Genomic DNA, 14,094 nt, shown 5'->3' with positions numbered 1-14,094 from the left:
CTCGCGTATTAGTACCGAACTAATCGCATATTCTGAGACGGCCAAATAGATGGACAAGACTTCTCCGGACAATGGCTTTGACAAGATCGGAGGCTGCACCAAGTGCGTTTTTAAAGCTTGAAAGGCCTGCTCGCATTTTTCATTCCAATGGAACCTCTTGTTGCCTTTCAAAATCTGAAAAAACTCCTTGCACTTATCAGAAGATCTGGATATAAAGCGGTTTAAAGCTGCGACTTTACCTGTGAGGCTCTGAACCTCCTTTGGCTTGGTCGGTGATGGCATTTCCACCAATGCCCTGATCTTCGCAGGATTGGCTTCTATTCCTCGCTGATTAACCATGAAACCAAGGAATTTCCCAGAGCCAACTCCAAAGGCGCATTTCAGTGGATTTAAACGCATCTTATATCGTCGCAATATATCGAACATGGCCTGTAAGTGGGCAATATGATCCTTCGCATGTTGTGATTTTACGAGCATATCGTCAACATATACCTCCATGGTCTTTCCAATGAGATCTGCGAACATCATATTCACTAGCCTTTGATAAGTCGCACCTGCGTTTGTTAAACCAAAAGGCATTACTTTGTAACAGTATAATCCTCGATCAGTAATGAACGAGGTATGCTCCTGGTCTGGTTCATACATCGGGATTTGATTATATCCCGAGTATGCATCCATGAAACTCAAGAGTTCGTGACCTGCAGTGGCATCGACAAGCTGGTCAATGATAGAGGAAAGCTGTCTTTGGGACAGGCTTTGTTTAGATCTGTAAAGTCAACACATGTGCGCCATGAGCCATTAGGCTTTGGCACAAGTACGGGGTTTGCTAACCAGTTGGGGTAAAACGACTCCCGTATAAAGCCGCAGGCAAGGAGGCGGTCGACTTCTTCTTTTAGCGCTTGGTACCTCGCGGGGTCCATTTTGCGGCGCTTTTGTCGGACACCTCGCACTTCGGGGTCAATGTTCAAGCGATGACACATGACTTGCGGAGATATCCCGACCATATCTGAATGTTTCCAGGCAAAGACATCAAGATTTTGCTTTAAAAAGGTCGTTAATTGTTCTCGCAGCTGTAAATTTAATTTAGAACCAATTTTTAGAACCTTGTTATTATCTACAGGATCTATAGGTACCTCAATCGTGTCTTTCGCGGCTTGGGCTGCGGCGGTGTGATCGAGGATTCTTGGATCCAAGTCTGGTTCGTCTATGTGCGGCACTTCCTCGATTCTGAGGATCTCCTGGCGAGGAGGTGGTGCCTCCAAAAGGTAGATGACATTTACCGTCCTTTTTTCTGTGAGTTTAACGGCTGCGCTATAACATTCTCGTGATTCGGATTGGACTCCCCGCACCGAACCTACTCCAGCGGGAGTAGGGAAATTCATTGTCAGATGATAGATCGAAGTTATGATCTTCATCTCCTTCAGGATTGGTCGACCAATTACGGCGTTATACGCTGAGTATTGGTCGATTACTGCGAAGTCTGCCATTGACTTGGCTGTCACTGGGGCAGTTCCCAAAGTGATTGGGAGTTTGATCATTCCTTTAATTGCTATGACATCTCCCGAAAAGCCATAAATGCTCGACGTCATAGGTCGCAAATCCTTCTCCTGCAACCCCATTTGTTTGAAGGCTTGGAAATTCAGCAGATTCACTGAACTCCCATTGTCAACCAGTATGCGATGGACATTGTCCCCACCAATATTGGCGACTATCACCAGTTCATCAGAATGCGGGTGATGGACCCATCTTGCATCACTCTTCAAAAAGGTGATGTCGTCGCATTCTTTCTTAAAGAGTTTCTCGGGCCGCTCACCAAGATTATTCACATTGGTAAGCGGCTTCTCCTTGGCTTCTCTGGCATATCGTTCTTGTGATTTGCAAGAGTCGCCTGCGATGTGAGGTCCTCCAATTATAGTCAGGATATTGCGAGGTGTTCTGGAGCCACTCGCATTCTAGTTTTCTCCTTTGTCATCCGCTTGGGGACGACTTTCCTCTCTCTTTTTGTACTTGTCGAATTTCCCTCTCTGGATTAGCTCCTCTATTTCATCCTGCAAGACCCAACATTCTAAAGTAGTGTGACCAATGTCCTTATGGTACTTACAGAATTTTTTAGAGTCCCTCCTGTCGCGATTTCCCCTGATGGGGGGCGGCTTCTTGAAGACTCCGTTTCTTTCTTCAATCGCGTAGATATGGTCTCGAGGGACTGCGAGTTCAGTATAATTGACGAAGCGAGGTCCACCCTTCCTTTTTGGCGAGGACTCCTTCTTTGGAGGAGACTTGGCCAGCTTCGGACTTCGCTGTCATCGCGGGCTGCGTCTTCTTGGGCTTCGGCCCCTGGAGTTCTTCCCTCGTGGACTGCGAGATCGTGACCGCGGTATGGGTGACCGGCGCTTGTCCTTCCCCTTCTCTAACTCCGCTAGAGAATTCTCAATTCTTTTGTGAGGTTCGGCCATGGCGAAGAACTCTACTAAGGACTCGGGCCTTCGAGCTTGTAGTTCCTTCCAAAAGTCGGTCCTCGGCAAGATACCTATTATCAACATGCAAACAAGCGAAGACTCGGGGGCCTTCTCGACCTTTGTTACTTCTGCGTTAAAACGTTTGAATAGTCTTGTAAAGACTCACCAGGTTCTTGTTTGATGTTGGCCAAAGTCGTATAAGGTGGCCTATACGTCATTGTGGCCTGGAAATGTGTGAGGAATATGTCGACGAAGGTTTCCCACGTCGATATCGATGCCTCGGGTAATTGGGTGAACCAATCATGGGCATTTTCCTCGAGTGTTGCCGCAAGAATGCGGCACTTTGCGAGCTGCGGTACCTGGTCCACTTCCATTATAGTATTAAATTTTTCAAGATAGTGTATCGGGTTAGAAGTACCTTTATATTTGAGGGACTCAGATAGACCAAACCCTTTTGGAATTTGAGCTTGTCGCACTTCTGTAGTAAAAGGCGAGGTGCCATGCAACTTATATATAGGCTTACGTTGCTGCTCGAGCATTTTCAAAGCCTGCAGAAGCATGCTTTGGTCAATTCCTCCTGTCGCAGGAGCCGGAGTTGCTGCAACTGCGGGGCTCGCAACTACTGCGGCAAGATTTGCCGGGACATTAATCTCAGTGGTCGCGATCGGCGCGGTAGGCGGGTTATTATCAGTGTTGGCACCCTGATCGCCCGCATGGGGATCACGGAGTGTCTCAGTATTATGTGGGCCGCGAGAGCGTGCCCTGAAAACTGCGTTGAGATGTTCACGCATATCACCTCGGTGTACCTGATAACGTCCTCCCTGTTGTGTCTGTACAGAGCCAGACCTTGTGTACCTACTTGGAGTGCGACCATGCGACGACGAAGAGGCTGATTCTGCATCGTTGTCTCTTGATGGTCGGCTGCGAGGATTACGGCGCTCAGGATCTTCATCGATTTGTGCGCTCTGGTTTGGAAACCTTGCGGATTGATCCCTTGACATTGGATGGTTCAGGTCCAGACCTTCAGGGTTAGTTCTTCGTTCCCTGCGTACACGGTTAGTATGACGTCTAGAAGTTGTTACCTGAGGGTTATCGGTGCGAATAGCGAGAACTCGAGGAGGGCGCCGAGCTCGGCTCTGTCCATCTACTTCGGCCTGTAGTGCCCGCAGTTGGTCCTGAATCGCAGCATATTGATCAGCGGTGAGCTGGATCATTCCCTCGGATACCACCGCCGGAGTGACGGGGGAAAATGCATGGTTGCTGGTGGCGTGGATGTGTCCCCAACTTGAGGGCCAGTCGTTTCTGGGAATAGGTTGAGAGGTCGGATATTGCTTCTCCCTACTCCGCCGTTAATGACGTCCACAGGTGGCACTCCAGCTCCAGACAGCGGTACATTCATCATTCCAATGTTGATGGACCCGTTGTTAGCTCCGTTAACGTGATTTCCAGCCATGATGATTAGTGTTCTTTGAAATGAATGAAATCTTTAGTCGACTTCCCACAGACGGCGCCAAATGTTGTCGAGTGAATTTTGCAACACCAAATTATATTATTTGATTAATACAAAAGAGAATTTTCAGAGAAACGACAAGTGCGAGTATTCGACCTAGAACGGCGAGTACTCGACTGGGAATGTGAGAACAATGAACGAAATTGGAAAATATCAGTGAGACAAAGAATTATAGTGGTTCAGTCAGATTGTGATCTGCTTAGTCCACTGTAGCAAAGGATTCGTAGGTGCCATTTCATGGTGGATCACCCCTTTATATACAAAGCAGGTGTCCAATCGGTTACACCAGGATCACATTCATTGTTAATCCATTATTTACATATTGAATTGCAATAATTAAACCCAAGCAACGTTAACATTAATAAATGAATGACAGTTACTAAGTCCATCAACGTATGCGTCTTCCGCATCTGCGAGTTGACTGTTCATGTTCCGTTGTTGAGCTCGCAGGGTTATCATTACGTTTGGAATGTCTGCGTCCTTAGGTAATCGCCTCTTGTAGACATCGCACGTCGAGCTGATAGAACCTAGACATGCGAGTCTATACCGGTCTATCAAGGCTATTGGGTCGTTGGGACCAAATCGCATCATAGAGAGTTGATCTCTACGCTTTCGCAGAAGTATAGAGAGGATACTCGCATATGTCCCGACACATGCGAGTTGGATCCATCCTCTCATCCTGCATAATGCGAGTTACAGTTATGCGATCCGACTTTGGTCGTACTCGCTGACTTTATCCTGGCGAGGTTAAAACTTCGAGGAGTCTCTCATGGACATTTCAGCTTCTATTGGAAATCTAAAAATACGTGTCCTCTAAATAGGAGTCTTGTCTCGAGTTTCTAGGTGAGAGAAATCTCACTATAACACACACATCAAGTGGTATCTCAATCATAGTGTGGAAGATTGTATAGAATCCAATCAAGAAGGAGAATCAGCATTAAAGGAAGGAGAGAAAGAGATCTAGGTTCAAATCTTGATTATGTTCTGCTACAGAAAGGAATCAAGGGCTAGAGATCTGAACGGAAGGAGTCATTATATTCCGCTGCACCCAATGGAAGGTTTCCTAAACTTTGTATGTGTTTATTTTCATTGTTTTAGAATTCATATTAGGATGTTAATGAAATATACATGGTAGTAAATCTAGATGCTGGTAAAATATTTCCAACAGACTCGCCATACTATTGGTACTCAGTTTGTATATCGCATAATATACGCTAAGTATTTTTAGTGTTGTCGCTTCTTTTTCACGCAGCGAGGTTGAGGCCTCGTCATGAGTGTATGCACTCACATGGTTTCTCGTCAATACATAAATTTGGAGTTCGTATGTTTCTGTCTTGCAGAAGGCTATTCAGCCAGCCGAGTTATAAACCTACCATGCGAATTATATTTCCAATGAGTTGTTCCATGCTAAGCGTACTTGTCGTTTGCGTGTTTGAGTTTTTCCCAGCTCGACACGTGTCCTCCTTAGATGTGCTTAATGAACTTCGGGTATAAGAATTTTATATGAACGAGTACCAAGAATTTGTTAATATTGATCTACATCCTATTGATCCCAAAATTGAGCGCACATTCAGAGAAAGAAGAAGGGCTCAACATAGGACACAAGGGGAAATAGAAATGATGGATAACCAAGGAGATGGACGCCGAGCTCAAGGGAAAATGGCCCCGAATAATGGTCAAAATGCAGTGATCATGGCGGATTATAGAGATCAAGTCATCCGACAATACGCAATACCTCATTTCAATGAGCTCAATCCGGGCATTGTGAGGCCAAAAATTCAAGCTCCACAGTTTGAATTAAGGTCAGTTATGTTCCAGATGCTTCCAACTGTGGGACAGTTTAGTGGCTCACCCACCGAAGATCCTCACCTTCTTCTTCGTCTATTTATGGAGGTGAGTGATTCTTTCAAATTGCCCGGAGTTACGGAGGATGCCTTGAGGTTAAAGTTGAGGAGGTTTCTTGTGTTTTTTGTAGTGAGGCTCATACCTTTGACAATTGCCCATTCATTCCTGCATCTGTGTTTTACATGGGAAGTCAGAATGCGTACAACCAAACATACAAGCAACACCCAAACTTGGCATACATAAGTCAAGGGGCTGGTACTAGCAATTCAGCTATGCCTCCTAAATCCAACTTAACACATGATTTTTCTCAACAAGCCTTCTAACAAAGACCTCAACAAGGTGTCCAAACAAGTTCTCTTAAGAGTATGATGTGCGATTTCATGGTCAAGACAAAAAATTTAATGACAAGAACTGAGAATTATATGGCAAAAAATGACACCGCGATCCAAAGTCAAGAAACCTCTATGAGAACTCTAGGAAATTTAGTTGGACAACTAGCTAGTGAGCTTCGAAATAGGCCACAAGGTACTTTGTCTAGTGATATTGAAAATCCAAGAAGAGATGGTAAGGAGCATTGCAAGGCGGTAACCTTAAGGAGTGGTAAAGATCTGGAGTCAAATGAGGAAGAGGCTAAGGATCAAAATGAGCCCACTTCAATCTAAAGTCGAGTGGAAAAAGAAAAAAATGTTGAACGTTCTAATATGGAAAAAGAGCAACTTGAAGAAAATGCTACAGCAATTCCTCATCAAAATGCAGCAGAGAAGTTACTTAGCAAGCCACCTCAACCATTTCCTCAAAGATTTAAAAAGCAGCAAGAAGATGGTCAATTCCGAAGATTTCTTGATGTTCTAAAGCATCTCCACATCAACATACCATTAGTGGAAGATTTAGAGCAAATGCCCAATTATGTAAAGTTTTTGAAGGACATGTTGACAAAGAAAAGGAGGCTAGGTGAGTTTGAAACAGTGGCTTTGACGGAAGGGTGTAGCGCCATGTTGAAGAGCAAAATTCCTCCTAAGTTGAAAGACACGGGAAGTTTTACAATCCCATGTACCATTGGCGGAAGAGATGTGGGCAGAACTTTATGTGACTTGGGAGCTAGTATTAATTTAATGCCCATGTCTATTTTCAAGAAGTTGGGAATTGGAGAAGCAAGGCCAACCACCGTCACTTTGCAATTAGCAGATCATTCCATGGCCCATCTGGAAGGAAAAATTGAAGATGTTTTGGTACAAGTTGATAAGTTCATTTTTCCGGTTGATTTCATCATTCTTGATTATGAGGCGGATAGAGAAGTTCCTATTATTTTGGGAAGGCCACTCCTCACTACCGGGAGGACCTAGATTTATGTGCAAAAAGGGGAGCTTACTATGCGGGTGAATGATCAACAAGTGACTTTTAATGTGTTCAATGCCATGAGGTTTTCGAATGAGATTGAAGAATGCTCTCGCTTAAGTGTAATTGATTCTATTGTGGCTGAAAAATTTCACAAAGAAGCTTTGAAAGATGAAAAGATGATAAGTTCTCTTGAAGAGCTTTAAGCTTTAAGTGAAGATGAAGAAACCAAAGTTACTTGGGTAGAGTCAAAGCATCCTTTCACTAAGTTTAGGAGGCCATTTGAATCTTTGGAGTTATTAGAGAATAATTTCAAACCTCCTAAGTCGTCTATTCAAGAACCACCTGAGTTGGAGTTTAAGTCGTTGCCTAGTCACTTGAAGTATGCTTATTTGGGAGATGGAGAGACCTTGCCGGTAATTATTTCTGCTATGTTGGGTGCCCAAAAAGAACTCTTGTTGATTGATGTTTTGAAGAAATACAAAAGAGCCATTGGTTGGACTATGGCGGAAATCAAGGGTATAAGTCCTTCGATTTGCATGCATAAGATTATGTTGGAAGATTGTTGCAACAATTTTATAGAGCAGCAACGACGACTAAATCCCATCATGAAGGAAGTAGTAAGAAAGGAGGTAATCAAGTGGCTGGACTTTGGCATTGTCTACCCCATTTCAGACAGTTCTTGGGTAAGCCCAGTTCAATGTGTTCCAAAAAAGGGAGGTACACTTGATACCTACTTTGGGCAGCAACGTTTAAACTTAAAGATTTTGGTTTAAATCTTGAGCAAGATCTTCATTCAGTTTACCTTTTTGAAAATATTATTCCCGAGAGCTATTTCCCCTAGGCGTGTGCATTGACAAGATAAATTGCATCCTGTTTTCGCTGAGTATTTTTGTTCAGTTTAGTTCTTTTGTTTTAAATTTCTGTTGGGTTGTATGTTTTTCCAGTTTTTGTGGTCTTGTTTGAGCAATGTCATAAGTTTGGAGTTATTTGATAACTCTTGAGTAAAGAGTTATTTGATATCACTTTAAACATGTTTTTATGCAATTTTGTGTCATTTTAGTTATTTTGTCTTTTAATTTGTGAAATTTTTAGTGTTTTATGTTTATGTGTATAATTTGAGGTTGTTAGTTAAAAATCAATAACTTTTGTGTATAAATTGGTAAAGAAAATAGCAAGTTAGTCAAGTTGTTAACTTTGCTGAAATTCTGTGAAGTTTTTGCTGCAGCAAACAGGTTAGTAGCAGGTTGTGTAAAATTGCTTGGACAAAGGATGAGTTGTCATTTCATTAAATGTGGTGGCATTTGTGGAGATGACATGGCTTTCTAGGAGGGCTAGCTGGAGCAAATACTTGGAGAGGCTAGATTCATGCCATGTGTAGGGTTTACACTGGGCAAATGGTACAAAACCTAAGAGGTTCTCAAAAAGAAGGCAGCCTCCATTTTTCTAAACACCTGATCTTTATAGGTCAGGTGGGGGGCAAGCTTCGGACATGCGCTTGTGTGAAGGGTGTTGGGTTTTATGCCCTAAATAAAACTCATTTCAATATAATCAGATTTACTTATTAATATAGATCAGAAATAACATTTAATGTTGCATGGTTCACATGATTTATTTCATGATTAAATGTACATAATGTATGAATTCATCTGAAACCCTTTTCACATACTTGATCCTGTTTATTGTGCCGTCAACACATTGGAAAGTAAACATGACTATGTGAATAAAGTTTCCTAGATTTATCACACACAGGGTTTTACTGATATGATAATCTACAACAGAGTTTACTTGCATTTGGAGAAATACTATGTTCTTTCCAGAGCATTGGTTAAAGTAAAGCTCATGTTGGATGCATGGAGTATGCATCGGAAGGGACCGATATTGAACTTTGACTTAGATTTATTAAACTTACCGTAATATCTATTCAAGTCAATATCGCCTAGTTGATCCTAGATAAAATGATCTTAATCCTGTTATGATTAGGCTCAATCTCGAGAGGCTATTCGTGTTCTTTGATTTGTTAGTTAAGCCTACTTTTGGGTCAGGGTGATACGTACATTTTGGGAACACGGTAGTGCAATTGAGTGGGAGCGCTAACATAAACATGGAATCTATAGCTTCTATCTGGCGAATAGTAAGTAAAGGATGATCTCCTTCGAGCTTGACCAAACAAAAATAAATGGTGGAGTACTCATTTCACATAAGCTGAAATATCATTTATACGGGGTTAAGTGTTTTAAGGATAAAATACATTGTAGGGTGTAACGGTAATCTAATCCCTTTACAATGTAGATCATTCATATAGAGGATCATTGATCAAATTAGGATTATGACAATGGATAACTAATGATGTGTCTATATGGTGGAACATATAGAGCATTCTATATACTGAGAGTGCAATTCTAAGTTCTATGCATGGATTCAACGAAGAATTAATAAGTCAGTGAATTTAGGTTATAAATTCTTGATCTGCTTATTGGAAGCTCGGTTATATAGACCCATGGTCCCCCCCACTAGTTGAGATAATATTGCTTGTAAGACTCATGTAATTGGTTTTGATTAATCAATTATAATTCTCAAATTAGACTATGTCTATTTGTGAATTTTTCACTAAGTAAGGGAGAAATTGTAAAGAAAGAGTTTTAGGGGCATATTTGTTAATTATGATACTTTGTATGGTTCAATTAATAAATATGATAAATGACAATATTGTTTAATAATTATTTATAGTTATTAAATAGTTAGAATTGGCATTTAAATGGTTGAATTAGAAAATTGGCGTTTTTGAGAAAATCAGATGCAGAAAAGATAAAACTGCAAAATTGCAAAAAGTGAGGCCCAAATCCACATTGCATGGCCGGCCACTTTTATAGGAATTATCCTCTGATATTTTCATTATTTTAATGCCAAATAATTCAAACCTAACCCTAGTGGAATGCTATAAATAGATAGTGAAGGCTTCAGGAAATTTACACTTAACTTTCTACTTTTTCCTTCAGAGAAAAACCTAAGCCTTCTCTCTCTATACCTAGCCGCCACCTTCTTCTCTTTCTTCCCTCTTCAATTTTGAAATTACTTAGTGTTAGAGTAGTGCCCACACACAGCAAGTAATACCTCAATCATAGGGAGGAAGATCGTGAAGAAAGACTTTCAACAAGAAGGAGTTTCAGCACTAAAGAAGGAGAGAAAGAGATCCAGGTTCAGATCTTGATAATACTCTGTGACAGAAAGGATACAAGTGTTAGAGATCTGAACGGAAGGAGTCATATTATTCCGCTGCACCCAATGTAAGGTTTCTAATACTTTATGTGTGCTTATTTCATAATCGTTTTAGAAGTTCAGATTTAGGGTGTTAATCAACATACTTGTGAGTAGATCTAAGATCCTGGTAAAATAATTCCCAACAACTGGTATCAGAGCCATGATAATTGATTTGCTTGCAAGAAATTTGGACTTTAAAACGATTGTTTGATGTTTTGGATGGTATCATGTTGTATTGAGTGTTATTTGATGATTGATTGATGTTTGTGAATTTTAGTGAAAAATAATTGAATATCTGTTTCTGGAATTATTTTTATTGGATAGTATGGAAAAAAATTAAGCAATTTACTTTTTTACAGAACTCAATTTCGATTTAATTTGAATTAGTTATGATTTTTTGAAGTTTCAAAAAAAAAAATCGAGATCGTGCAATAGGGACACGCGCGCGGAAATCATGCAATTCCTCCCATGCGCCGAGGTTCCACGCCCATGCACTCCCCATGCGCGCGCGGACGAGTATGCACAGCATACCGTCCGTATAGCTCGCATTTTTTTTCGTTTTTCTTCGATTTTTCATGCTATTTCATGGATTTAACTTTCGATTTTTTGTGTAGCTCTCTATTTATACATTTACTATTCCTAATTCAATTCCAATTATCATAATTAAATTAATTAATATTTTTTTAATTTAATTCATGATATTAGTGTAATTTGAATTTGAAAAATAGTAAATATCTATCTTTTTGCTTAATTATCTATCTTATTTTTAAATTTGATTATATCTTATCTTATTTTTAAATTTAAGGTCAGATATTAAATTTTTTTAAAATAAATTTTTTTTTAAAATAATTTGACCTTATTTAAATTTAAAATAAGATAACTATAATCATGTAATTTTAAATAGATGTAAGATATTTTGCTAACTTTTAAATTTTGTTATTTTATTTATTTAAATTAAATTATAAAATCTGAAAAAGATATTTATTTATCTTTTTTAATTTTTATTTATAAAATAACATTAAATTTTTAAAAGTAGTTAGCAAATTTTGAAATGATATTTAGGTTGGTTGAAACCTAATTTTTCAAAATTGTAGGTTTAATTTTAAATATTATTATATTAATTTCGAAAATATTTAAATTTCATTTTATTTTATTATTTTTCGAAAATAAACTTTTTTTATTTAATTAATTTTTCGAAATTTAATTATTTAAAATTAAATAAATCCTACATCCAACTATCCAGCTAACCTTGTTGCAGGAGTATGTGTTTTTAGCTTGTTTATAAGTTTTTTAAAAACCTATTATTGCTTGATTGCAAATAGCCATGGTTAACTTGTTGACAGATCCAATGATCTGATTTTAACTCATGGCTCCCTTAGTCAAGTAAATAATTGTAACAGGTATATTTACAATCTTCTTTCATCTGTGTATGACCTAGCAACATGATAGGATCCATCCAAATTGTGTGCCTGTGTGAGCCTATGTGTTTAATTTCATTATAGATGCATATAGGTTGTTGTTGCTAAATAAAATATCATAGTTCTTGATAGATTTTATTTAGGCCCATTTAGTTTTTGGGCCTATTCAATTAATAACAGTTGTTCATTTTAAGGTTAAATTCCTCTCTTTTGGGCCTTGTGTGAGAGTTGGGAGCCGTAGTAGTGGGTACGACATACTGAACCCAGCACCCCCTCACATGAACCACCCCAATTATGAAGGCTCATTTGCCTGATTTGAATAACTGTACTAGGTTAATTAAATTAGTTTAACCTAATAAAATTGATTAGCAACATAATTAATTTCATTTATTTTGAAATTAATTTAAGAAAACCATAGTTTAAAGAATTTTATATTCTAAGCTAAACTATATGTATTTTCTTGTATTTAATTAAATATAGAATTATAACCATCTAGATTCTTTCTGAAACTTAATTTAAATTTTTCATTAAATATTCCTATTTAAATTGAAAATTAGTTATCACTAACTAATCAACTTAAATCTGAATATCTTTTGAATTTCAAAATTTCAAAATTAAGTTGAGGAATTTTAGGAATTGGTTATTAAGATTCTTTAGATATTTTTAAGTTGATATTTTTTCAAATATTAACTTAAAATGAAATATTTTCAAATTAAGTGGTTATAACTTAATTTTAAATTTAATTAAATCTAATTTGAAAGATATTTAAGTTGATTTTTTAGATTTTTTCTAATACAACTTAAATTAGATATTTTTTCAAATTTTGTGGAAAAGATACTTAGTCAAATAAGATATTTTCTAGATAGTTATTTCTAGACTACTTATTATTTCTAATATTAAATAGGAACATATTATACATTGTGAAATTAATTATTTAAATAATTAATTTTGGTACAATTTATTTTAAGTATATTTTTTCCTAGTATTAAACTAGAAATTAATAATTAAGCCTTCTCTACACTTAATTATTTATTTCTTGAATTTAATACATTTAATTAAATTGAAAATTAAATATCTAAGTTAATTTTCATCATGATACTTAAATATTTCTTTTTCATGACACTTAATTAAATAGAAAATTATTTTTAGTTGAAATTTATTTTTTCAACTTAAATTTAAATAATTTTCAAAATATATATTTTTTTCTTTATTTTATTAATCAATTTTTGAAATTGCATTTCATAATCCAAGATGATTTTGAATTTATCTTGAAAAATAGATTAAGTTGTAAATTAATTATTTATTTTAATTAATTCTTGGACCAACTTAAATCAATGATTTTTTCATTTATTGATTAATTTAAAATAAATGAATTAAAGTATATTATTACAAATTGAATTAATTAGTCAAAGGAAAATCTAGATAGGTGATATTTTTACTTGAAGTATTTTTCTAAGTAATTATTATTTAAGTATTTCGAAAAACATAAAGTTTTTATACTTTCTTTTTCAAAATAAAACAAATATATTCTCATGAAAATTTTTTTTGAGTTGTAAATTAATTGAAATTAATACAACTTAAATAATTTTCTTAATATTTATATATCAAAATTACTACTGAGATGGAAATAATTCAATATATTTTAATCATCATCTAAGTATAATTTTATAAATATTAAATTAAATTTTAATTTAGAATTCTAATTCTAAATTCGATATTTAATGAATATATTTTATTATAAATAATAATGAAAATACATTTTAAATAATGAGCTTTATTATTAAGATATTCGATCTCCATTGTTGGTTTTACATCGCGTTTGTTTTAGTGTGTAATCCTCCCTAATGGAGGAATGTTCATTAGCAATTTCGCACCGTTTAATCTCGAAAGATAAGTAGTTTGTAAGTGTTTTATATGGTATGGATCACCCTAATGGTGGCGACCATATTTGACTTGCAAATTATGAAACAATGGTGGAAGCTCATAAGATAGAATTGCCTTGACTCTCGCCTAAACGGGACAACGCTGAATTCCAATCTTGATCGAATAAAAGGTTGCTAGAATGATTAACATTTTAGATGAGCTGACAACTCTATTCAATGGATGGTAGCTTTGACTCTTGCCTAAACGGGACACTGATATCAGTTTGTTGAAAACCTTGGAAATTATTTAGGATTGTGTGTTTTAGTATTTTCACTTGTCATTCTTACTTGCTATATGTTTAATAATTTCTGAATTGTGTATGAATTTATATTGAACCATGTTATTT

At 37.1% G+C, this 14,094-nt stretch overlaps 1 protein-coding gene across 1 annotated transcript; it reads left to right on the top strand.

Annotated features, from left to right (window-relative positions):
- Positions 1–6,512: 6,512 nt before the first annotated feature.
- On the top strand, positions 6,513–7,154 carry LOC133038399 (uncharacterized). The gene has a single exon (XM_061116536.1). It carries the CDS (start codon positions 6,513–6,515, stop codon positions 7,152–7,154), a length of 642 nt encoding a protein of 213 aa, XP_060972519.1.
- The last annotated feature ends 6,940 nt before the right edge of the window (positions 7,155–14,094 follow it).

This window comes from Cannabis sativa, chromosome 5, assembly GCF_029168945.1.
Source record: "Cannabis sativa cultivar Pink pepper isolate KNU-18-1 chromosome 5, ASM2916894v1, whole genome shotgun sequence".
Taxonomy (NCBI): Eukaryota; Viridiplantae; Streptophyta; class Magnoliopsida; order Rosales; family Cannabaceae; genus Cannabis; species Cannabis sativa.
Note: the sequence above shows the minus strand (reverse complement) of the source record. Positions and strands in the feature narration are given on the sequence as shown.

Bases quoted from the DNA above. Each gene is read 5' to 3' on its own strand.
- LOC133038399 (XM_061116536.1), top strand. From the start codon at position 6,513: ATGGAAAAAGAGCAACTTGAAGAAAATGCTACAGCAATTCCTCATCAA.